This window comes from Carya illinoinensis, chromosome 12, assembly GCF_018687715.1.
Source record: "Carya illinoinensis cultivar Pawnee chromosome 12, C.illinoinensisPawnee_v1, whole genome shotgun sequence".
Classification (NCBI taxonomy): domain Eukaryota; kingdom Viridiplantae; phylum Streptophyta; class Magnoliopsida; order Fagales; family Juglandaceae; genus Carya; species Carya illinoinensis.
The window spans coordinates 19,581,353-19,608,325 of record NC_056763.1 but is presented as its reverse complement, the minus strand read 5'-3'; the positions used below and the strand labels follow the sequence as shown (position 1 = coordinate 19,608,325).

The window sequence follows — 26,973 nt, the reverse complement described above, 5'->3', positions numbered from 1 at the left end:
ATTTCACTAATAATCACTTCCTTAATCACTAAGTAAAATAAAAAAATTTTTAAATATTCAAACTATAATTTTGAACGGTAAAATTGATGGGACTAAGTATCATTTTCCATTTTAAAAAGTAAAAAAAATATTCACATTAACATTGTATTGAGTATCTTTGGCTTGAAAATATAATTTTTCACTTACTAGATTTACTTTTTAGATGTGGCATTACTCATGAAAATCATCGAAGAAAAGTCATAGATTTACAGAGATTTTATAAAATCATTTGTCCGGAAAAAACAATGCAACAGATCGGTGTGCCTTTGGAGCTTGGGGTGTTCTTTGGTGGCCCTCCAGCTGAAAGCACAGGCTTAGCAAATTCGTCTTCTAGATTCGTAACCTGTCGGACGGTGCGTTATTGCACTCACCTTGCTCTGAAACCACAGACAGAGAGAAAGTGACGAGGTCAGAGCTCCAATTAACTCAATAGTGGAACATCCGTCTCAAAACTATCTAGATAACCATTGATTCAGCCTTTTTCGCAATCAAATCAAATGTTTCGTCCAATTTGCATAAAGCTGCCCCAACAGTTAAGGCGCAGAGCTTCACCAATCTGCCATGGCCATTTGTTCACAACATCACTCAAAACCATCTTAGAACTACCTAATTCCATGGATCCAAAATCTCTTATAGTTTCCTTCCTTTGAAATTCATGTGGGTTGTCCTTAGAGTTGGCTGGAGCCTGGTTCAACTTCAAAGAAGCTCAACATTGAGAAAATAGAGAATCCCAATCTCGTTCTAGATCAATTAGAACTCACGGTTTGACGCATAACCAAATAAGACACTTAATTATTAGTCATATGTTATTGCTTTCGGCAGGTTCGGTTTGGTCACTTGAAAATTTTGATATGACAAATTTTGAGTTTTAAGATGAAATATTAAAATATTATATTTTAATATTATTATTATTTTGATATTTGAAAAGGTTAAAAAAAATCGAATTATTTATTATATTTTTTATGAAGAATTGGAAAAATTGTAATGATGAAATGAAAATTTTGAGTTTGAAATGAGAATTTTATATAGCCAAACCGAGCAGACAAAACCATTAGGCCCAACATGGAGTTGTTTAACTCCTTAAGGTTTTCTGGTGCTAGCCTCGCTGAACTGCTCAGGAAAGATCCAAGTGTGCTTGTATGTGATGCATACACCGTGGTTGAGTTTTTTTAGAGCACATGGGTTTAGTGACGGGCAAATATCGACATAGGCTTCCAAGTAGAAGAACTCTTGGCTAATACTATTTTGAGCCTTATCATTTTTCTTCATTCTTTCTTTCCAAGAGAGGATTTCTTTGTCACCACATAAGCATAACCAAAGCGAGTAGGACTTTTTAACAGTAAGACTTCTTTGGCTTTTTAGTTTCTTGAGAAAGGAAAAGTGCATCGGTTGATTATAAATAAATTTGAGTAGGCCTGTGCAAGAAGCCCCATGGGCTGGTCAACCCGTGCGACCCAACTAGACCCAACCCAATAAAGTCGGGTTGACATATAAAATTGGTTTCGACACCATTGAATCCGATGAATGTCGGGTTTTCTTTCATTTCTAAGTCAAACCCTAGCCCCTACCTCCTTTATCTCCTTTGCCGTTCATGCTCTGTTCCCTTCCGTATGACTTGATTTTAGATCTACGACGCAAGCCAAAGACCAATAGTACAAGAGCGAGATGACGTAGATGAGGATGGAGGTGATCATCGGCACGCAATTCCTTTCAAACGTGGTGAGACTCGAAGCGGGTGGAGGAGAGGAAGGTTATGGCCTCGAGGTGATAGTATTTGATGGGCTGGACATAGGGGGAGAGGGAGGAAAGAGAGGGGGAGGTCCCGGACCGAAATTGTGTTCCTTTTTGTTCTTCCCGACTCCTTGAGAAATTCCTTAAAATAAAAAGGAAAAAACTCGAAGAAGAAACACGAAAGCACTTAGAGGATTACAATGTACATGGACGAAGATGAAACTGACATGGAAAAATAACCAATAAGAAGAAGAAGAAGCGGTCTTTGGCTGAGGTATCCCCTAAAACTTTAAATCTCCCTCTTTTATTGTAATTTTCTAGATCTTGATTTTAGATATATAATTACTTCTCAATTTTAGTAATGAAAATATACCCAGTTAGCTAATTAAAGGAAAAAAAAAGCCTTAATCTGTGTCATACCAACGAAATTATATTAATATGCCATACATTTGAGATATGCAAGAAGCTGTTGTCATACCACTGCATGTTACCTATAAGATCAAAAGGTTTTGGAATGGTTTGGGTCTGCAAATGAAGGTGAAGGATTGAAAGCAGAATAAGAAGAACGGGGTTTGACCTAACCCAAAATTTACGGGTCGAGTTAGATCACATTGGTGTTGCCTTCCCTGCGGGTCGGGTTGGACCCAAATCTAGCTAGGGCAGGTCACTGTGCAGTCTTAAATTTGAGTGCAATCGTTCTAAGAGCTTGGCCCGGTTCAGATGTTCATTCCTTAATGGGCTCTCCTCTTATGGCCCTATGGGTAGCTAGCCCCAAGGTAAACAAGAAAGGTAAACATCAGTAGTGATCACTTGGAGTCGTTTGAGCAACTTCTTGTGCTTCCTCAAACTACAACTCACGCATTCAACTTTGATAAATAATAGCTATTTTCAGTTTCTTTTGTCCTTCTCTTTGATTCTTTTAGAGAGAGATTTCTTGCATCAGTTCTTCAATGCTATTCACTCAGTGGATCGAATTCTGAGAATCATCAAGATTTCATTACATCAATCACAAAGCTACCAATTCGGCCAAGATCATTTGAAAAGCATGGAAGTTTTCATGAGTTGGCGGAACGTGCATTGGTTGGCCTCAGGACAAGAGACCCAAAGGCAACTTCATGAAAGGAAATGAATCTTACATTGACTGCAATGATTATGAGACCTCATCACCAAAGCTTCAAAAACCTGATCGGTTTCTAATCGATTTGCTTCTAACAAAAATAAATCTAAAACCATTCACACCTCATTCATCACAAAATAACCATTCGACAATTCTAAGATTTGTTTCAAGTGCTATAAAGACAAAACATCTTATAACCTAAGCAGTCGTACACTGTTTTTTAAAAAAAAAATCACCAAAAAGGAACAAGCAAAAGAATCTGAAAAACTGAATTGATACCTTAAATCAGTTACTTCCATCTCCTTGATAAATTGGGAAAACAGATTGGCTACCGCTAGATGAGTATCAGATTTATCAAATAGAAATCAAAGAAGACTTGTGTTCTGCATTAAGAACAAATACGCAAGTTCTGGTGCCGTTTCCAAATTGCATGGAAATCCAATGTACCTCACAGATCAATGACACGAGACAGCTTCTGGATCCGATTTAAAAGGAAGTCCCCTTGCTTGATAGTTGCTTGGTAAAGAGCATTCTTTGCATCTGGACGATTGGTCTCAAGAACACCTGCAACTTTGTCAATCTTGCAATGAAGCTTCCCCGCTGCAATAAATCGTGAGAGTTCCCTATAAGAGAAATGGGTGGATTAAAAACTCGATTGCATACACCATTTCTAAAGAAAACATGAAACTCTTTTAAGTAAGATTATGACCAAAAAAAAAGCACCAATGATACTTAAACACTCACAGATCAATAAACTCCACTGTAACCCCGAATGCCTTAGCCATTGCATCAATCGTAACACTCTTGTAGGATTCCAAGAACTGGGAATAAACCACAGTTCTGATCTCCCTCATATAGTACCGGAAGTGTGGATGCAAATAGCGGTCCAATTTTATTTGTTCCGTCAGGCCAGCTGAAAGTAAAATCCAAAACATAAACCATGAGGGTATTAAGAGAAGAGGGGAGGAGGGGAGGGGGGAGGGAAGACAAAATCCCATATCACATAATTTTTACAACTGGGAAAACACCATCAAGGAGATGGGTGTCACAACTCACAAGAAATCAAACCATGCAGAAAAACCTGTAGAATTTATATTTCTAACATATTCGATTATTTATTATTGTATAAAAGATTGTGAAACATATTAGGTACTCACCAAATGCCAAGAAAAATGGTTTATACTGACAATCATATAAAGAGTTCAAAAACTCCGAAAGATGAGGGATTTTCCCAATCACTGTCAAAATCTCTGGAGCATCCACAACCTAACAATTAGCAAAATTAATATCACACAACTTGACCAGAAACAGAAAATTAAAATGAGATTACTTAGTTAAATTAGAATCATTAAGTGGGGAAAGATGAATACCTTTTGCTTCAGGGAAACTCTATCCAAGGATATTATGCTCGTAAGAACAGTGTAGAATATGAAGTTGTCATAAGGAAAGAGTTCATAAGTTGTGAAGGTTGAAATTGAATCCAAAAATAGATCTGCTGCCTTCTTGAAGTTTCGAGTAGACATGCAGAACAAGCCTTCATACACCTTCAGGCGGTTCTTTCTTTCCCAATCTCCGCCTTCTTCAAACAAGCTGGCACAATTACAAAAATGGTTACAATTCATTGACTCATGTCTCCAACTTAAACTCCAAGTTCTAAATACAGAGAACCACGGAACATTGTCAGCAAATTAATGTCAAAACTTACTTCTTCGCCTTATCAATGCTTTTCGAAATTAGATCAAAATCCATGTAGAAAAAACCAAGCTGCAGTGTATAGAACACCAAGTCCATCTTTTGCCCAACTGCAACTGTTTTGCTTTCCGTCACCTTGAGTTGTTCCAATGCTTTCTCCTGAGCTCATGGAGGGAAAAAGTTAGATTCGAAAATTAAACACCAGTGTAAGCAGACGATGAGTGATGAAACTTATGTACCTTGTCACCAATACGAATGAAAAACAAGGACTTTGCCAGATGAGCTTCTCGGACTTCACTTTCACCCAAGTTCTCTTCAGCATCTGCTATCCTGAACAAAGTCCAAGCAGATATAATCCCTTGAGTGAAAAGAAAACAGACAAAAGTTGACCAATTAACTAGTGATCCACAAACAATTTAAATCCCATTAAGAACTAGTTGTTCCATCAAACCAATAGACCAACTTATTGTCTTCTGCAAGAGTTATTGCTTGACATAATTCCAGATAAACAAATTCTTTATTCATCCACATCGCCTATTGTATACAAGATGTGGCAGGTAATGAGTTGAACCTTAGTAAAAGAGATAGAAATTAATACAAACAAATTGAAACTCAGAAAACTCAGGATTGTAGATGAGTATTTAAGTGAAAGCCAACCGAATTATTAACGTTCAGGTATTCAAATACTTAGGTTCATATTTTCAAACCTTATCATATCAACATAATTGAAAAACAAACCGACCTTATTTCATTCTTCACTAAAGAAGAAGAGCATACACTAAAATCAGGTCTTCGCACGATACTCAGGACATAAAAATAAGGTATGCTCCAGCCTATGAAGGGAAATATGGTCCCAGACCTGTCTGACCTACCGTTAGCTTTACTAAAGCAATAATACCAGGGTAAGGACAGGTGGCATAGCGCAGCCCTCACCAATGTGAGAGACTGAACACCACATCTCACTTGTGCTAACTGCGCTCGGGCGTATGTTAAACCTGAATTGCTAAACCCCTTTAGAACTTCCCACATACCTAAACCAATTTGAAAAATCATCCAATAATAGGGTCATCAATTACCCATTACAAGTTGGACCACCCATTCTCTCCTTGAAATGAACATTCGACTTTTTATCTTTTCTGAGAACTGAACCCAGAAGGCTAGGACCTAAACCCAACCAATTGGGCTGGAAGACACTTAGACACAGCTAACATTTCGACTTTCAAATACAAATTTCCAAACTTCATCATGAAAAATAACCACTCTCATATTCCACCATTTGCATATTACCATTTCACCATAAAATACTAATTAAAAGAAACCCTCGCATCACAGGAAGTTCAGCAAGTAAATAAACTCGCAGTAATCAGCTACTCTAAAACCCCACAGTGTCTATACATAGGCTAACAAAACCAATGCATTTAACTGCAGAGGAACTGTACGATTAAGAGCCACAAAAAAACTGTGTCTATCTATCATTCTCTGTTGTTTTGCCCCAAACATTAAATCTGAGAAGTTTACATTATATTTCCCATCCAAAAGAACCAAAACCGAAACCATAGCCGTACTAACCGTAATATGACAGTTTGGCTACGTCAATGATAGCTTTCAACATGAAGACCCAAATTCAATACAAAAACATTTTCTTAGTTCTATATTCTCTCCGCAAACGAACAGACATCACGTCGGAATTCAAATATCTACAAATTAAACTGAAATTAAACACAGGCTCACTTTTCGTCAAGCTTCTTAATCTCCTCTTCGATCTTCGCGCGCATCGAGTCCAGAACGCCCTGATCTTTCTCCAGCACCGACTCGGAAATTAGGGTTTCGTACAACGGAGCCATACCTAGACAATACAAACAGCGATAAAAGAAAAACCATTTAAGTGAGACAGAATCGGAGAAATGGCAATGAAACACGGTGAGAATCGTATAGCTACCGTCGGCTTTGACGACGGCGAAGACCTCCTCCTTAAGGCGGACCTTCTCGATGTCCTGGACATCCGGGTGCCTCAGAAGGAAGAGCTTGTGGGCGAGCACGAGGTGAAGCTCCTGAGTTCCTTCCTGGCTTTCCATGGCGACTCGGTGCGGACTCACTGAGTTAGGTGGGCAATCCGAGTTTTAGTTCTGCGCTTTGCTTGAGGGAGGAGGCACGAACTGTGAGGCGGGGTGACAGAATGGGTACTTTGTGGGGAAAGGGGTATAATCAGATGCTTCGCGCCCAAGTTTCCTGTCTTGGGTAACACTAATGCTACCGTTGAAAGTTAAGTTGCCGCTAGTTGTTCGGTGTGTTTTTTTTTTCTTTTCTTTTTAAACACTTTTAAATAATTTTTTTGAAAAACAATTTCCAATATTATTAAAAAATATTTACCTAATTATTAAATAAAAATAATAATAATAATAATAAACTATACGTAGCCCTCAGCGGGAGCTATCAGCGGGCTCATAAGCATTTCCCTTCCTGTCTTATAGCTCAAGCATTCCACCTCAAATAATATTAGGTGTAAGTTTTAAATGTACAATTTTATATAAGTTTATTTTGAAAATGTGTATCACATCTAGAAAATAAATAAAAAAATTCACACTTTTCACGACAGAATCTACTTTTATATATATATATAAAAACTTGTGTAAAGTTTGTTCATTTTAGGCGTGTATATATCATTTCTCTCACACGTTTATTGTACAAAATTTAATCAAATTTCATATGAGAAATACTTTCACAAAAAAAAAAAGGAAAAATCTTATAAAAATAAATTCATAAATTAGTATGATTTGATCTAATACGTTAGATTGTAAAGTTACTTTTATTATAAAATATGTATAACATATTATATAAAATCATGTTAATTTATAGATTTACTTTTATAAGATATCTTTATGATTGTAACACTTCTCAATTGAAATAAAATGATCTTTTTTTCAATTTTAATTATAAAAAATTATATTTATAAGCTAATCTTGTCATTTCACACTATTAATATGATCATATTTTATTTGTAATAAAAATTTATAAATTTTAATTTAGCAAATCAAATATAACAAATTTTACAAACTACGAGGTCGTCTCACTCTTGCCTAGGGCTAACAATTCGTGTTCTTATCGTGTCAAGTTAAGGATATTCAACCATATGACTTAATTTGAAACCGACACGTTAAGCTAAATGTGTCAGATCTTTAAATTCTAATACATCCCATTTAAATAATAGGGTGTATTACTCATTTTGATTTGTTTAACAATTAATAAGAAATTAATCAACACGTCATCACTCATTTCAATTTTTTTCATGTAAATAAATTGAACTAATCTGCATAATGTATTTGATTTAATTAACATAATTTCACATAAAAATTAAAATCTACATTTATTAGTAACTACAATATTTAGAAAAATCAATTAGACTACCCACTAACAAAAAATATTTTTAACTTATAATAAAATCAATATTACAATCTTAATATCAACAAATATGAGTATATATTTAGAATTACAATTTCAATAATAAAAATATATGTATATTTAAAAATATCAATATTAGAATCAAACAATAATAAAATTGTGACTGAGAGTAAAAATCTAAACTGGTCATAACAGGTTAATTTCGTGTTAATCAGGTTGACTTGCTAATGACCAATTTAAAAACTATGTCTTAATGAGTCAACACGTTTTGATCCGAACTCGTTAACATCAAATTCAAACCCGCTAATTTAATAGAGTAAATATATTCGTCATCTATTTTTCCATCATCTTATAATATAGTATCAGATTATAGATTCATAATTAAAATATAATAAATAGTCTATAATCATCTAATGACATATTATAGGATGATAAAAATTTGAATGATGAGTAGTATTAATTAATTTAATATCGTATTTTTATTTAATTCACGAGTCGTATCATATATTACCATCAGTACTCTCACGACAAAACTAGTATGGGAGTATGGATGATATAGAACAAGTATAATATGTGTCGATAAATGCCAAGATGTTTAGAGAAAGTAACATATATGACTATTGAATTTAAAGAATATGACAGTTGAATATGTTAATAAGAAAATAAAAATATTATTAAAATTTATTATTTTAATAATTTATATAAATTTATATATAATCTAATATATGATGTATAGGAAGTATATGATATAAACCAGCCAAGATAACATATTCAGTCAATTTTTAACTACAACTTTCAAGAGCCTAATGCTAATGCTGTAATAAAGTGTCATTTTCCATCAACATTTGAATTTTTATATTTAAAAAACAAATATCAACAGATATTGAAAAGTGTCACTATTATAAAAATGAAATAAAAATAATGTAATAAATATATATATAAAATAAATTTGAATCTTGTGTCTAAGGAAACTTTTTAAAACATCATAAATTGCAATCTATACCATTTTCCTATTTTATTTAAACATATATTTTTTTAAAAATAATTTTATATATAATCATGGAGAACGCAAATATCATATAATATTTAAAAAAAAAGAATCCACTATTAAAATATTAATTTAATTTCATATATATCTTGTATGTTGAACCCAAGGTTTTAAACTTTGTGTAATTATATATCTACACATGGATTTTGATGATAACAAATGAATTCAAAAAATAAATGAGTCTCAAGCTCAAGTTGTCTACACAATAGAGTCAAGCACATCAAGGAAACAAGCATAAGCAAGAAGAGAACAAGTTCACATTAAAGTCATAGAGTAATATTGTATCTCTTAAAAATTCGAAATTAAGATTAAGGTTCAAAATTAATATTTTATCATAAAGTATTAAAATAAATTTTTCACATGTGCATGAATTTTTTGAAAATTAAATTTAAAAATTTTGAAAGATGATTGAATGTCATCTTTCACATGTACATACCTTAATTAAAGGGTTGAATTTTGAAAATATTAAAGATGAATGATTGTCATCTTTCACATGTTCATGTTTTATTTAAATATTTTCAAAAGTAATTGATGTTTTCTTTTACAAATGCAAAAGGTAGATGATTTTGTTTGAAATATTTGAAAAGTAAAGCGTGCTCCTTTTGTCATATGCAAAAAGTAAAAGATTAGGTTTGAACTTTTTTAAAAAGTAAAGTGTGCTCATTTTGTTATATACCAAAAGTAAAAGATTAGGTTCAAAATTTTTGAAAAATGAATGATGTTGTCTTTGACAATTAAAAAAGAAGAACCTTTTATTTGAATTTTTTGAAAAAGTGAATGATGTTGTCTTTGACATGTGAATCTTTTTAAATTTGAATATGAAGTCTCATATGTCTATAAATAGATCATTTGAGAGTTTCACATTTACAACATCCAGAGCATACAACATTCATTCAAAGTTTTCATTCTCTCTTCTCTAAGCATTGAGCCTTAATCCTTATTTATTTTGAGAGAAATATAGTTTGCGTTGTATTGTTCTTATTTCACTCATTAAGGAGTGTTTTCTGATAACCTATCCACTATCAGTCATTGTATCAGTAAAAGGGTGTGTATAACCCTTGTGCGTGTAGAAAGTGTTCTACACATAAAATAGTTGAATCACCACGTGTAAGGTGATTGCAAGTGTAGAGGATATTCTACACGGATACTTTATAACGGTGTTGTTCAAAGGTGTAATAGGTTTCTATCTCCACCTGAAAGAGATTGAATAGTGAATTTGGGGATCCTCAATGGGTAGTTTGAGGCGAGGACATAGGTAGAAGGGTCGAACCTTGTTAACATACTGAGTTAGCTTTTCTCTTACCCTTACTCTTTATATTTATTACTGTTTCGTATTTTGTTTATATTTTATATTGTATATTTGATTTATAATTGTTATTTTTTTTAAATACAACTCAATTTACCCCCCTCTTGTGTTAGTCATCTGGGCAACAATTGGTATCAGAGTTAGTTGACTTATACTATTTATACAGGCAGATCACTTATGGGAACTCTCGTTTGTGACTGTGTTACCGAAGCAAAACTCTCCGACCATAGGTGACAGTGCACCGGTAGAGACAGTGGCTGGCTAGTCTGGTAGGTATAATTGTTAGTGACATAGGTACGGGCTATGATCAGTAATAATTGGTATCAGAGTTAAGAGCTCTATTATAAGATTAACTATCTTTTGAGTTAAGATCTTATGGCTAACATTGCAGCTTCATTTGGTGAAGGTCAATCGAGCAGTCGGCCTCCACTCTTTTGTGGAGACAATTACTCATTCTGAAAAGTTAGAATGAGAATATTCATTCAAGCTCAAGGTCGAGAAATCTGGAACTGTATTGTAAATGGATCTTATATTCCAACAAAAGTAGTTGATGGAGTAAAGGTCAAAAAGGAATAAAAAGAGTTTGATTGTGAATACGATAGACTTCATACTTTGAATTTAATTGTTATGAATTTATTATTTAATGCTCTCAATGAAAATGAGTTTAATAGAATAATGACTTACTCTACGGTAAAAGAAATTTGGGATAACTTGGAAGTTACTTATGAAAGAATTTCGCAAGTCAAGGAATCAAAAATTTATATTCTTATTCGTGAATATGAAATGTTTAAGATGAATGATAATGAATCTATTTCTAATATGCACACTCGTTTTACTAACATCATAAACAGTTTGACAGCTCTTGGCAAAGTTTATTCTAAAGTGGAAATAGTAAGAAAAATTTCCAACTCTCTACCAAAATGCTGGGAATAAAAAATGACAGCGATTCTTGAAGCTAAAGATCTCAAGAAGCTCGAAGTAAATAAACTCATCGGGTCACTTATCACCCATGAGTACACATTGAAAAGAGGAAAAGAATAAGGAAAGCCAAATAAGAGCTTGGCACTTAAAGTTGTTCCTCATGAAAGTGAAAGTGATGAAGATAAGGAAAATGATAATAAAGATGAAGAAGTTGTGATGATAACAAGAAGAATTCAAAGTTTCTTAAAGAAAAATAAAACTCATCCGAGGAAATCCTTAAAAAAATTTCCAAGAAAGATTCAGGTAAAAATGATACTTTAATTTGTTATAAATGCAATAAACCTGGTCATATCAAGTTAGATTGTTCTCTGCTAAAGAAAGATCGAAACAATGGCAAGAAAGCAATGAAAGCTACATGGAATGATGATTCAAGTAGCTCAGACAGTGAAGCAAGCAATAGAGAATCAGCAAATATTTGTTAAAGATGATATTGAGATAACAAATCTTGATAATATTGAAAATCTTTCATATGAAGAATTGCAAAGTTTTTTAGAAGATGTATATAAAGAATTGGAAAAATTTGGTATCAAATATACAGCTTTGGAAAAGAAAAATTATTCTTTAACAAACTAAATTGAGATTTTAAGAAAAGAAATTATCGTTTTAAAAAAATGAAAATCTTGAGTTGAAGAAGAAAAAGACTAATTTAGAAAATATCGTTGAAAACTTTACAAATGGAAAAAGAAATTTTGAAAAACTTCTTGATAGTTAAAGATGTGTTTTTGACAAGGCAGGTTTGGGATATATGCCAAAACAAAAATACAAATCTTATAAAAACTTCTTTGATAATCCTTCTACATCAAAATCTAATATTCAAAATTCTTTTCATAAAAATAATTTTGTCAAAAAAAGATACTATTATAATCACTCAAGTTCTTCATATATGCCACATGTTATTTGCAATTTTTATAATAGAAATGGTCATAATTATCATATTTGTCATATTAAAAGAAATCATACAATGACTATTAGGGTCATGTGGGTACCTAAAAATCTTGTTTCTTCTGATATTAATAAATAAAGGACTCAAAAAACTTGGATACTAAGAAAAATCATTTTAATTGTTTTTATAAGTATGCATGAAATCATCTATAAGCAAAAACAAATGGTTTTTAGATAGTGGATGTTCAAGACATATGACGGGAGACAAGACTAAGTTCTTTGATCTTAGATCTAAAGAAGAAGGATAAGTGACATTTGGAGATAACTCGAAAGGGAAGATCGTGGGAATAGGTTAAATTGGTAATGAATCTTCTCTCATAATTAAAGATGTTCTACTTGTTGAAAGTTTAAAACATAATCTTTTAAACATAAGTCAATTATGTGATAAAGGATTTACAGTTACTTTCAAAATGGATAAGTACATTATTTTGAATGATCATGATTGTAATATTTACTTTTCAACTCAAAATGAAACTAGTTGGCTATGGCATAGAAGATTAGGTCATGCCAACATAGAATTTATTTCCAAACTTTCAAAAAATGATCTTGTGAGAGGTTTACCAAAAAAAAATTTCTTAAAGACAAAATTTGTGATGCATGTCAATTTAGTAAATAAATAAAAACTTCTTTTAAAACCAAAAAATATATTTCCACTACTAAACCATTGCAACTGATACATATGGATTTTTTTGAACCAAATAGAGTTGTAAGTTTAGGAGGAAAATATTATGCATTTGTTATTGTTGATGATTTCTCTAGATATACTTGGGTAATCTTTCTTGCTCATAAAGATGATGCACATAATGTCTTTACTAAGTTATGCAAGAAAATTCAAAATGAAAATGGCTATACTATTTCAAGTATCCGAAATGATAGAGGAAAATAGTTTGTTAATAAAAATATTGAAACTTTTTGTGATGAAAATGGTTTTGTGCATAATTTTTCTGCTCGAACTCCTCAACAAAATGGGGTAGTAGAGAGAAAAAAATAGATCTCTTCAAGAGATGGCAAGAACAATGTTCAATGAGAACAACTTGTCTAGTTATTTTTGGGCCAAAGCGGTAAGTACTGCATGTTATGTTATAAATAGAGTTTTGCTAAGGTCTAAGTTAGATAAAATCTCCTATGAGCTTTGGAATGAAAAAAAGCCCAACATTGGTTACTTTCATATATTTGGATACAAATGTTTTATTTTGAATGATAGGGATAATTTAGACAAGTTTAATGCAAAATCTGATGCAGGTATCTTTTTTGGGTATTCTACTAATAGTAAATCTTATAGAGTATTCAATAAAAAGACTTTGACTGTACAAGAATCTATGCATGTAGTATTTAATGAATCTAATTCTCTACTCTCCAAGAAATCTATTGATGAAGAAACAGGAGGTATAAATAACACAGAAAGTCTCAATCTCAACAAAGAGAACACAATAGTGGAAGTTCAACATGGAACCATCAAGAAAGATCATCAAAATTTAATACAAGATGCAACCAAACAGTGAAAATTTGTGAAAGATAATCAAGTGGAACAAATTTTGGGAGAACCTTCACGAGGTGTAAGTACTCGATCATCTCTTAGAAATATTTGCAATTATACTGCTTCTCTATCTCAGATTGAATCCAAAAATATTGATGAAGCACTTCTTGATGAATCTTGGATTCTAACTATGCAATAAGAGTTGAATCAATTTGAAAGAAAAGATATTTGAACACTTATTCTTAGACCCAAAAATCATGCTATTGTTAGAATAAAATGAGTTTTTAAAAATAAGAAAGATGAGTCTGGAATCATTACTAGAAATAAGGCTCGACTTGTAGCCCAAGGTTTTAATCAAGAATAATGAATCGATTATGATGAAACATATGCACCAGTCGCAAGATTAGAAACTATTTGAATGTTACTTGCATATGCTTGTTATAAATATTTTAAATTTTTTCAAATGGATGTTAAAAGTATTTTCTTAAATGGTTTTATAAATGAAGAGATATATGTTGAGCAACCTCCAGATTTTGAAAATCATATTTTTTTAAAATAATATTTTCAAACTCACAAAAGCACTATATGGACTCAAACAAGCTCTTAGAGCTTGGTACGAGAGACTCATTGGTTTCCTGATTGAAAATTATTTTTTAAGAGGAAAAATCGACACAGCTCTTTTCATTAAATATGAAAATGATAATATTTTTTTAATTCAGATTTATGTTGATGATATAATATTCTGGACTACTAATGAAAATATGTGTCAAGTTTTTTCTAAGACTATGTAGGAAGAATTTGAGATGAGTATGATGGGAGAACTTACATTCTTTTTCGGATTGCAAATTAAGTAAGTAAAAAGTGAGACATTTATCAATCAATCAAAATATATTAAGAAATTACTGAAAAAGTTTGGAATGAAAGATCCTAAAGAAATTGGAACACCAATGAGCCTATCAACTAAACTTGATAAAGATGAATCTGGTAAGTCAGTTGATTCGAAGATATATCGAGGTATGATTGGTAGCTTATGATATTTAACAGCCAGTAGACTAGATATTATGTTTAGTACGTGCTTATGTGCACGCTTTCAATCATTTCTAAAAGAATCACATTTAATTACAGTTAAGCGCATTCTTAGATATCTTAGTGATACAATTAACCTAGGATTATAGTACCCTAAGCATACATTTTTTGATCTAATCAGGTACACAGATGCAGATTATGCTGGCTGTAAAATAGATCGAAAAAACACTAGTGGAACATGCTATTTTTTAAGTCATGCACTAATTTCCTGGTTTAGTAAAAAATAAAATTCTGTTGCACTATTTACTGTTGAGACAGAATATGTTGCTGCAGGTAGTTGTTGTGCTCAAGTTCTCTATATGAAGCAACAATTCGAAGATTTTAAACTCATGTGCTGCCCAGATGACTAACACAAGAGGGGGGTGAATTGAGTTGTATTAAAAAAAATAACAATTATAAATCAAATATACAATATAAAATATAAACAAAATACGAAATAGCAATAAATATAAAGAGTATGGATAAGAGAGAAGCAAACCTAGTATGTTAATGAGGTTCGGCTCCACTGCCTACGTCCTCGCCTCAAGCTACCCCTTGAGGATTCCCCAATTCACTATTCCACCTCTTTCAGGTAGAGATAGAAACCTATTACATCTTTGAACAACACCGCTACAAAGGATCCGTGTAGAACACCCTCTACACTTACAATCACCTTACACGTGGTGATTCAACTATTCCTTGTGTAGAACACTTTCTACACGCACAAAAGTTATACATACCATTTTACTGATACAAGAGCTGATAGTGGGTAGATTATCAGAAAACACACCTCAATGAGTGGAATAAGAATAATACAACACAAACTATATTTCTCAAAATGAATAAGAATTAAAGCTCAATGCTTTGAGAAGAGAGAATGAAAACTTTGAATAAATGTTGTATGCTCTTGGTGTTGTAAATGTGAAACTCTCAAATGATCTATTTATAGGCATATGAGATTTCATATTCAAATTTAAAAAAATTCACATGTCAAAGATAACATCATTCACTTTTTCAAAAAATTCAAATAAAAAGTTCTTCATTTTCAATTGTCAAAGACAACATCATTCATTTTTCAAAAATTTCAAACCTTATATTTTACTTTTGACATATGACAAAAGGAGCACACTTTACTTTTCAAATATTTCAAACTTAATCTTTTACTTTTTGCATGACAAAAGGAGCATATTTTACTTTTCAAATTTTTCAAACCTAATCTTTTTACTTTTTGCATATGACAAAAGGAGCACACTTTACTTTTCAAATATTTCAAACAAAAACATCTACATTTTGCATAAGTCAAAAAAAGTATCAATCACTTTTGAAAATATTCAAATAAAACATGCACATGTGAAAGATGACAATCAATCATTTTTAATATTTTCAAAATTCAACCCTTTAATCAAGGTATGCACATGTGAAAGATGACAATCAATCATCTTTCAAAATTTTCAAATTTAATTTTCAAAATATTCATGCACATATGAAAAATTTATTTTGATACTTTATGATAAAATATTAATTTTGAACCTTAATCATAATTTCAAATTTTTAAGAGATTTACAATATTACTCTATGACTTTAATGTGAATTTGTTCCCTTTTTGCTCATGCTTGTTTCCTTGACGTGCTTGACTCCATTGTGTAGATAACTTGAGTTTGAGACTTTTTTATTCTTTGAATTCATTTGTTATCATCAAAATCCATGTGTAGATATATAATTACACAAATCTTGAAACCTTGGGTTCAACATTATGTATAATCACATTCCAATCAAATGTGATAATTAAGTGTTATAAATCTTTCAAAGAACCCAATACAACATTATAGAATGAAACATATTGAAATAAGATATCATTTTCTTCGAGATCATGTGCAGAAAGGCGATATAGTACTAGAGTTCACAAACACACATGATTAGTTATCAGATATTTTTACAAAACCTTTACCAGAAGATAGATTATGTATGATCAGAAGAGAAATAAGTATGATGCATGCTATAAATATCTCTTAAAAGATAGACCAGGGTCAATAAAAATAGAGAGAGATTTTTTAAATACTTTTACATAAACTTGAGATTCTTAGCCTCATGTTTGAGACGCTTATTTTCTTCATACAATATCATGTCATTCTTATCCATGAGAACCGACAAACAAAATAAAGAATCTAATAAAGATTTCAACTGTTTATTCTTATGCCGAATATTTATTCCCTTGTGTGAGACTCTTGAACAATTCGTTGAAGTACAACAATTTGTTCTTTAAGTTTTTCAACTTCATGATTTCTAATTTGTAGCCGCTGAGAAAAAGTAACAATAGAGGAGGAGTAACGAGTCCCAAGACTCACCAAGTCGTAGATAACATCGAAAGCTGACTTATTAGTCAAATTATTATTTTTTTACTGCAACATGGCACAAATGATAGCTGTAGAAAGGATAGGAGGTTGAGGTGCAGAATGCCTCATAGATGGATTTAGAGAAATGTTAGAAGAATGAGTCATTGAGAAAAGAATTGAAAACTTAAAACGAGAATGTTGAACGAATGCAGATGAGTTATAGAGATGAGAAGAAAACTTGATGTAGATTGGATGAACTTTAAGACTGATTTTATAGAGATAGCATAAAGAACAAGACGAGCTATCATCCAAGTCAAAGAGTAATGTGATTTTTTTACCGATCGGTAAAAATGACATTTTTTTTAGAAACTCGGAGCCTTCAAACTCGTTTGTCAACAACATCAGACGATTTTTTTCAAATATCCAGCCACACTTGTCGGGTCATGGACGGATCCATTTTTTCAACTATTTACAGTTTCTATTAACGCACTATTTTCTTCAGTCCATTTACTTGTTGTGGATCCTTTTTAATGATGCCAAAATGGGGAGAAGTGTTAGACTAGAATATTAACATTGTTTTAATTGCTAAACTTGTTATATATGCTTGGAATTATATTCATACTTTTGCTTGAAAAACTAACGGATATTCTCAGGGGGAGTTTAAGTATTAATACAGGCTTCAGGTTCTATCAAGTATTTGTCATCATCAAAAAGAGAGAGATTGTTGAACCCAAGGTTTTAAGTTTTGTGTAATTATATATCTATACATGGATTTTGATGATAACAAATGAATTCAAAAAATAAAAGAGTCTCAAGTTCAAATTGTCTACACAATGGAGTCAATCACATCAAGGAAACAAACATGAGCAAGAAGGGAACAAGTTCACATTAAAGTCATAGAGTAATATTGTAAATCTCTTAAAAATTTGAAATTAATATTAAGGTTCAAAATTAATATTTTATCATAAAGCATTAAAATATATTTGTCACATGTGCATGAATTTTTTGAAAATTAAATTTGAAAATTTTGAAAGATGATTGATTGTCATCTTTCACATGTGCATACCTTGATTAAAAGGTTGAACTTTGAAAATATTAAAGATGATTGATTGTCATATTTCACATGTGTATGTTTTATTTGAATATTTTCAAAAGTGATTGATGCTTTTTTTGACTTATGCAAAAAGTAGATGATTTTGTTTGAAATATTTGAAAAGTAAAGTGTGCTCCTTTTGTCATATGCAAAAAGTAAAAGATTAAGTTTGATTTTTTTAAAAAGTAAAGTGTGCTCCTTTTGTCATATGCCAAAAATAAAAGTTTAGGTTTGAAGTTTTTGAAAAATGAATGATGTTGTCTTTGACAATTGAAAAAGAATAACTTTTTATTTGAATTTCTTGAAAAAGTGAATGATGTTGTCTTTGATATGTGAATATTTTTAAATTTGAATATGAAGTCTCATATACCTATAAATAGATCATTTGAGAATTTCACATTTACAATATCCAAACAATACAATATTCATTCAAAACTTTAATTCTCTCTTCTCTAAGCATTAAGCCTTAATCCTTGTTCATTTTGAGAGAAATATAGTTTACGCTGTATTGTTCTTATTTCACTAATTGATGAGTGTTTTCTGATAACCTACTCACTATCAGCTCTCATATCAATAGAAGGGTGTGTATAACCCTTGTGCATGTAGAAAGTGTTTTACATAGAAAATAGTTGAATCACTACGTGTAAGGTGATTGCAAGTGTAGAGGGTGTTCTACACAGATCCTTTGTAGCGGTGTTGTTCAAAAGTATAATAAATTTCTATCTCTACCTGAAGGAGGTTGAATAGTAAATTTAGAAATCCTCAAGGGGTAGATTGAGGCGAGGACGTAAGCAGTGAGGTTGAACCTCATTAACATATTGAATTTGCTTCTCTCTTACCCTTACTCTTTATATTTATTACTGTTTCGTATTTTGTTCATATTTTATATTGTATATTTGATTTATAATTGTTATTTTTTTAAATACAATTTAATTCACTTCCTTTTTGTGTTAGTCATCTGAGTAACACTGTATTTATTCACTTTTTCAAAATAATTAGGTAATTTTTGAAGACTCACAATTACAACTATCCTTTTTTATTTTTCCTTATTCTCATTTCAAAGTTCAATATGACGTAAATAAGTCTTGGAAATTATTGTGAAGATATAGAAGAGGTTGTTTTTAAGGGCAGATTGACGGTCCAGATTATTCACCACGCTCTTCGCTACCCAACCAAACTCACCTGTTGAGTCACTCTCAGTGTCAAACTCTCTTATGCGATTGGCCCATCAATGGCGAAACGAAAGAGTAAGCTCGTTCCAGAAACAATCCCAATCGACAGCGCTATTTCGAATTCAGGTAAAATCTTTCTCCGTTGTTCGATCACTTTCCTTGTTTGGTTTCCCAGAACAAGCCGGAAAAGTTGGAAAGTTCTTAGTGTAGTATGAGAAGTGAGAACAGAAAAGCACGCTTGATTGATCGTGCGATGTTGTTGGATAATACGGGTCTTAGATTGAATTGAAGGAGATTTTCCGATAGTCTCTTTCATTGTTTCTTTTGCTATGTACCAAGCAAATTATTAATTAAAACATCCGCCCTTTTGCAATTTTGTATTTGCAACGTTTCATGACGTCTAACAGCTGTTCTGATACTATCACTTTGGTCTGTGATATGAAAAATTTATAGGTATTCCCGTACTTGACGTGGTTCTCTCATCCTATCGTAATATGCCATGTAAATAAAATGGCTTCAATAAGCATCAATTATAATTGATATGGCATCCTGTGATATAAGATATGAACATGTATCTTCAGATGCTATGTTAAGTAAGTTACAGTCATACTGATATGGACCCGGTGGTGTTAGAGGTTTTAGAACCAATTCTTGAATGGGTTCAGAAGAAGAATTAGGGGATCAGGATGGCTACTTCGAGGTGGCTGGACCTCCCAATTTACATACAAGATGAAAATATTTTGAGGGAATTAATTTTTTTGACCAAATATTCACCATATATAGGGCTGTTATTATAGAAACCCTTACAAGAGAAATAACCACGTGGCAATTATTTGACTTGATCAACACACTTTTATTCAAATGGAAATTATTGGCTACTGGCTAGTAGAAAATCTTGCTAACTAATTTAAGCTAATTAAAATACTGATATAATGAATACCTCATTAGAGACATTATATTATTTAATATCTAATTCAGGTTCATAACCATGCATTTTCCATGGAACAACCAAAAGTTCTACGTGTTTTATGGTCTTATTAGTGAGAAATTTCTTTGCTTGCTTAGGATTTTGACTTCCCCCCAGAGAGAGAGAGAGCGAGAGAGAGAGAGTTTTGATTGTGGGATGATGTCATTTATCTTTGGAATGATGGGGGAAATCCAATATTGTATATATTTCAAGTACAGGTGGTTTGAATACATGCTATCACTTATGTTCTTTTAGGTGGCGTTGAAGGGATCGTTCTGTTAGATATGAGCTATTACATTGGTTTGGAGAAGCCTGGATAATTTCAGCTTGGTGTCAATAGTTGGTTTGCCTTGCCCTGGTCTGCTTTGTTGATTTTGTAACTCTATGCACGGAAATGTATATTTTTTGTCTCTGGTGTTGCTAAAGGAAGAAATAGTGAAAAAAAATCATGCTGAAGAAAGTTTTGAATTTGATTTATTTTTGTCCAAATCCTTTTTATTTTTATTTGTTGGACTTCCTCGTGGCTTTTGCTCCTCTACACTCTTCAAATATATATCTTTGTACCGATCCATGGGAGACTTTATACTCTAGAGAGACTGGGCTTTGGCCAAATGGAGTGTTCAACTTAACAATGTCTGAATATACTTATCAAAAAAGCATGTCATAGTGTCGTGAAACTTTGAGTGGAATGAATGAATCTTTTTACTGTATATTTTACCTATTAAAAAAAAAAATTCTTTTTCCTGTATATTCAACCAAACTGAACAAAGAAACTTAGCCGGTGCTTTAATGTTTTTGTCATACTTGTCGAAGACTGGTGTCGTGTCATGATTCACGATTGATGAATTTTTTTTAAGTAAAAAATTGGGCATAAGATCCACCATAGAATTTGGGAAGCCTTAACCGAATGTGTGGTAACTAGTAAGCCGGAAGGCTGTTGCCGTCCCTGTCAGGGGAGATGCCAACATCTCTCCCTTTTACAAACACCATGATTAATGAAGTTCTGATGAATGAACTTGTTTTGCTGTGACAGAGGTTTTAGGTCATCAAATATCAGAGCATACTATGTCTTTGTGTGAAAAGATGACTAAAGAAGAAGCCGAAGACACAAGTAGTAGTTTTGCATTAAGTTATCCATGTCAACAATTAAATAGGAGAGTTAAACCTAAGAATGCCATCTCAAAGAAAAAGAAGCTAGATAGTGGAGCTTTTGAATCTCAGCTTGGGTGAGTCATAATCTCACTTGATTTGCGATGAGAACAATTGTTTCAAATTTCTTGCCTGTTTTCTGAATAAAAGTGTCTGACATGTATAGGAACTTATGGGGAGCTTTTCAGAAGATGAGAGGACCTCCTTTGCTTACCTTGACTGCTAATGTTTTGCCTCGTATTTGAAACCACCCCATAAAGACAAGGTGCTAACATGGATTAAGAGGAAGCACATTTTTTCCAAGAAATATGTTTTTGTTCCTATTATTTGCTGGTAGGTTTTTCCATTAACTTGACTGCTTAACATTTTGTTTCTTGCCAATGCGTGGAACTTTATTTCATGTCTTGTTTCTTTTCCATAGAGATAGGACTGGATTTTATTGTTTGAAATACCATTTATTTAGGAGTCATTGGAGCCTGTTGATCTTCTGCCACTTTGGTGAGAGCTTGCAATCAAAAACCAGAACACCGTGCATGCTGTTGCTGGATTCACTTGAAATGGGAAATCCAAGGTGGCTTGAACCAAATATAAGAAAATACGACTCTAAATAAACCCTGCCTCCTTGTCTCAGTGTGGTTATTTATTGACCTTTTTCAATTCTTTTGGTTTCTTTCAGGTTTGTATTGGACATTTATGAAGCAGAGGGCATGCCTGAGAATCGGGCTTCTGTTCATCGAATTCCTCTCTTGGTGCCAAAGGTGACCATCAAGGCATGCTCTCAGTTAATATCCAGGTCAATTATAGTGCCTTCATTTGTCTTTGCCTCTGGAAAAATTAAGAGAACTGGGAAAAAAAAAACATTTCAGGTTCCTCAACAAAGAAATGGTGAGGAATGCGGCCAATTTGTTCTCTACTTCATGACGTTGTTCATGAAGGGCGCCCTAGAGGGTTTTAGTATTGAGGATTATCCTTACTTTGTAAGCTTTTCACTTGCTGTCATGTTCGTTTTATGAAGCCCCGAGCATATATTTAGCGATGGACTTTACCTTTCTGTAATACACTGCAGATGAAAAAAAAACTGGTTTACTCCCGAAGGCTTGGATAGCTTCTGCCAGAAACTTGACTCCTTGAAGAAAGGAAACTGATGAGTATGTTCAACCAACCCATTTTCAAAATCTCAAGCGGATGAATAGATGTATTGAGAAAGTCTTTCATTTGACTAAGCTTTGGTAGATGAATGACACACGGCAAGCACCTCTTGTCTTCCACACCGTCCTCCAAAGAATAGATTGGCAATGGAAGCAATGACAAATAAATAGGTTGCATCGATTGAATGGCTTGATAGCTATAGGCTCTGCTAGCGTATTACAGATTGCTTGGTTTAAGTTTACTGTTGCGAGGCAATTGGCTTGTCCATAGATTTAATTCTTGGTCGTGTTTTGTCAATGAGGTAAATAATACATGTAGTTAACGGTGCTGAAAGTTTTGACTTGCCGTTTGGCTTTTGTTTGTTTTCTTCTTCCCCTTCTCGCGTTCCTGTAAAACATCACCCCCCCCCCCCCCCCCCTCTCTCTCTCTCTCTCTCTCTCTCAAACTTACTATATTAGCTCTGTTATTAGTTGTTGAGACTCAAGAACGTGCTACCTTCATCTACACTTACACCCCAAATGATAAAAACTATGATTGGGAATAACTGGAATCACTTATTTCGCCCATCATACAGCCAAAGTGGGACTTGCTACTCATGTAATCCTTTAACAAATTCCCCTAGCCAGTTTGGAACTTACTTCACAATCCTAAGCACTATTGAAGGGAGAGAGAGAGAGAGAGAGAGAGAGAGAGAGAGAGAGAGAGAGCCAACTCTTGAAGTGTGTTGAGTCCATTTTGGTGAGAGGATCATGAAAGCATTGCATTGGTGTTATTTGGTTGCAACCTCAATGAAATTGAGTTTTTTATAAGTGATTGTAGGGATTTTCGGCTATGAATTTGATCAGTTCTTTTAGGAAGTCCTTGGGTCACTACTCTTCTCTCGTTTCAATTTGAAATTTGAACTTCATCCTAGGATTGGATATTCTCTAATCTCTAACAGTTATGAGTTTTATTTAAAAAACAAATAGAACGTATTTTAAACACAACAAAGTAGAACATATTAAAATCTCCAAAAATATTTTCAAATAATCAAGAGGATGACAAAATTGTATGCTCATATATATGACTGGACAACAAGTCTCTGACTCTCCTGATAATCCATATTCAATGTCAGGTGCCCGCAACCGAGAGCTCTGGTATAGGTTAAATAAAAATTTGAATTTTACAAATCAAATATTGTCATATCAATGGTGGTGCATCCTCCATAACTCTTTTTTCTTTCGGCTTTCAGACCAATTATTGACTGAAAGATTGAATTCATAATTTTCTATCCAAAGGAAATTAAAATCTCAAGATATTAAAGTATGTGGTGATTTTAAATTTTAAATGAGCAGTAGGAAGTGAACCAGTGGCTCACCTTGTTTGAAGTTTAGACACCCAGTGCATCATATCCATGTGGAAACAATTTCAATAGTCATTCTATTTGCAAGTAGATATAGAGGACACAACATCCATATTATTGACGTGACAATATTTGATTTCCAAGATTCCAGATTTTAAATTTCTCTTACAAATTATCTCATGTGATTGATGTAGAATGTGTGTCCTCCATATTGGCTTTCAAATAAAAAATTTCCCTCGCACATACCCAAATAGACTGCTAATACAATATAAAAAGTAGAGTTTTGTTAATATAGTTATTTTTACTTACGTGTCGTGCACTCCATTAATGTAATTGATAAAAATAATTATTTTATATTAAAAAAATGACACAACTAATCACATTAATGAAATGCGCAAAAATGATTTCGCATATAATTTTTGTAAAAAGTATACATAACAACTGGTTGAACTATAAGCAGCTTCTCAAAAGCACTCTCCTGAACATTAATGGAGCCAAAACCAAAGAATCTTCGAAAACTTCATTCTTCATTGTCATCTGGCATCAACAGTATGGAAGATTTATTTACTTCATATCAACAGGATAGAAAATTCTCCTTCCGCACACCAAATAGACACAATATAAAAGTTTACGTAAGGTTGAACTACAAGCAGCTTGACAAAAGCACTTTCCTGAACATTCATGGAGTAAAAAACGAACGCCTCTTAAAAAGCTTCAGTCTTCATTGATATCGTTATCTGGCATCAACAGTATGGAAGATTTACTTCATAATCTTCCCAGTTATCATCTTCTTCCTCGATCTTTTTCTTCCTAGGGGTTTCCTGTTTAGCCTGCGTCAGATCCCTTGGTTGTGGGCGCCTGAGATTGAGTATGGCAGATATTAGAAGAGATAAAGAAACAGAATATTTCCAAAATACAGGATTGGTTTGTGAAAAAAAGTGAATAATTTGGTAGTTGATGCTGCGGTGCTAAAATACCAACATAAACAAGCCAAGAACACATAGAATGGGTTCTCAATGGCAATAAACCGAGGCTTGCTCTGTTTTAATTGCACCAAGTGGAATGCTCTTCTGTTCTGCTCTGTTTTTAACTCTTGCGATGTCATGAATTTGATACTCCATCGCTCAATGAATAAACGACAAAGCTTGCATTCAAAAGCATTCAAATAGATTGCAATTTTACTAAAAAAAAGTATAAATTGAAAGGGGGAAAGAACCTCTTTCGGTTCCTTCTGGCAGCCTGACGTGCCTTTCTCTTCTTCTTGTCCTGCTTGTTCTCAAAAAACATCCTCCGTTTACACTCTTGAATCACGCCTGCCTTCAAGACCTCCCTCCTGAACCGATTCAACAATATATCTTCGGGCTCCTTCTCACCCACTATGATTTGGACGTTGTACGAAGATTTGAAGAAAAGGGTGTTCGAGTGCGCGAGTGCAGGGTACAGTGTGGGGATGACGTCGTAATCGTAGGTTGAAGGAGGAGTGGAAATTATGGGGTCCCGGGTGGCCACTAGGGGGACCCACCCAGATGTGGGCTTCTTGGGAAGATGGAGATCCGAGGGTGGTGGTCGTGCGGTAGTGGTTGGTGGTTTCGAGGGGAAGAGGATGGAGAATAAGCGTTGGAGCTGGAGAGACGAAGCAGCCATGGCTATGGGTCGATAACGACCTTAGGAGAACGCAAGAACCAGACTCTTCTTTCCAAAGATGGTGCGCCAGTGGGGTCCAACCCAAATACCAAAAAAAAAAAAATCAAAAAAGAAAAACACAGAAACTTGCAACGAGATCCCAGCTCAGAAGTAGAAGTTTGTAGGTTCAATCACTGGATCAGATTTCCACGAAGCCAATTGGAGTTGAGAATTTTGGAGGTCTGCATTTCCTACAGCAAAAATTTATTTGGGAGAATAGAATCCTCATTTTTGCTAATGATTCGAATAGGAACTCTGGTATGTATATATGACGTAGTCTCTCTCTCTCTCTCTCTCTCTCTCTCTCTCTCTCTCTATATATAATATATTCGCTAGCTCCACGTTAGGGACGAACACGGCAGCCCGTGCATCAGTCAATGCATAAAGAAACATGGCGGTTGATGTCCCATCAGCAGTGTTTGGTGGGCGCCAGAAATTTGGAACAGAAAGAAGAGAAGCGTAGAAGCATACCGGTCGAGCGGTTCTTGCCCGTATTTTTATCAAAATTAATGCTATCCACCTTACTCTCGTCAAAATTTTTCTTTTTTAAGATGCCTTGTAAAGTAATCTCAACATTTAGGTCCGTTTGGATTCTGTCACATTGCATAGTGATCTTGTGAACTGGTAAAGCGCAAGGATCGTTCTTGTGTAATTTTACTATAGTGATAATTCTATAGGATACTTCAAAGAATGCTAGGCCTCCTTAGTTGGTTTAATTTGAAAAAAATCATAACTCCAAATCAACATAAGGTTGGAGATAGTACTGATGAGATCATATTCACTCTTGGCGTCAAGTTATATTTAAATAGCCGAACAATCATTACAATAGTAGCATATCTCTCAATTAAGGGAAGCAACAATATAAGGAAAGCAACATATATGTAAATAATTAAGGCTAGAGTTATTGAAAATAAAAGACAACAAATCAGCAGAAATTAAATGAGGTAGCTGGACAAATTCTTTAGATCGTTTCTCCACATGTGTACCAATTTATTGAGTCCCTAACAACACCTCATTTTTTAAAATTTTCCTTATCCTAAAGGAAAAAATATGGAAATCGTGCCTTGAAATTAGTTAAATTTTTCCATGTGGCATCTGAATGTGATAAATTCTAGGGAAAAAGAATTTCGGCCACCTCCTTGATATTTCTAGTTTCCAAAATTGCTTGAGGTAATGGATGTGGGGTGGACTCTTCGGTTATGGAAGGCAATGTGGGAGAAACAATATATTGATCTCCAATCCTTTTTCTTTAGGAGTGAAACAAGAAAATTGAATGGAGTTTAGACTC

General features: G+C 33.3%; 3 protein-coding genes and 1 non-coding gene across 4 annotated transcripts; 1 reads left to right on the top strand and 3 right to left on the bottom strand.

Annotated features, from left to right (window-relative positions):
• Nucleotides 1-3,112: 3,112 nt before the first annotated feature.
• LOC122290402 (26S proteasome non-ATPase regulatory subunit 6 homolog) lies at nucleotides 3,113-6,755 on the bottom strand. The gene is made up of 8 exons (XM_043098052.1): nucleotides 6,519-6,755; nucleotides 6,311-6,425; nucleotides 4,819-4,909; nucleotides 4,593-4,738; nucleotides 4,258-4,477; nucleotides 4,045-4,153; nucleotides 3,632-3,800; nucleotides 3,113-3,510 (listed from the first exon to the last, which is right to left on the bottom strand). Exons 1-8 carry the CDS (start codon nucleotides 6,652-6,654, stop codon nucleotides 3,336-3,338), a joined length of 1,161 nt encoding a protein of 386 aa, XP_042953986.1. The 5' UTR covers nucleotides 6,655-6,755; the 3' UTR covers nucleotides 3,113-3,335.
• Nucleotides 6,756-19,346: 12,591 nt separating this feature from the next.
• On the top strand, nucleotides 19,347-23,020 carry LOC122288972. The gene is given in 8 exon segments (XM_043095815.1): nucleotides 19,347-19,521; nucleotides 21,396-21,588; nucleotides 21,678-21,685; nucleotides 21,688-21,844; nucleotides 21,975-22,106; nucleotides 22,188-22,269; nucleotides 22,378-22,488; nucleotides 22,578-23,020. Coding segments are annotated over 8 exon segments (789 nt in total). The 5' UTR covers nucleotides 19,347-19,454; the 3' UTR covers nucleotides 22,617-23,020.
• Nucleotides 21,221-21,349, bottom strand: LOC122290638. The gene has a single exon (XR_006236498.1). It is a non-coding gene; the product is annotated as a U6atac minor spliceosomal RNA (small nuclear RNA).
• Nucleotides 23,021-24,384: 1,364 nt separating the features above from the next.
• On the bottom strand, nucleotides 24,385-25,989 carry LOC122289190 (30S ribosomal protein S21, chloroplastic). Its single transcript, XM_043096156.1, has 2 exons — nucleotides 25,219-25,989; nucleotides 24,385-24,860 (listed from the first exon to the last, which is right to left on the bottom strand). The coding sequence occupies exons 1-2, from the start codon at nucleotides 25,644-25,646 to the stop codon at nucleotides 24,746-24,748; spliced, it is 543 nt and encodes a 180-aa protein (XP_042952090.1). The 5' UTR covers nucleotides 25,647-25,989; the 3' UTR covers nucleotides 24,385-24,745.
• Nucleotides 25,990-26,973: the final 984 nt, after the last annotated feature.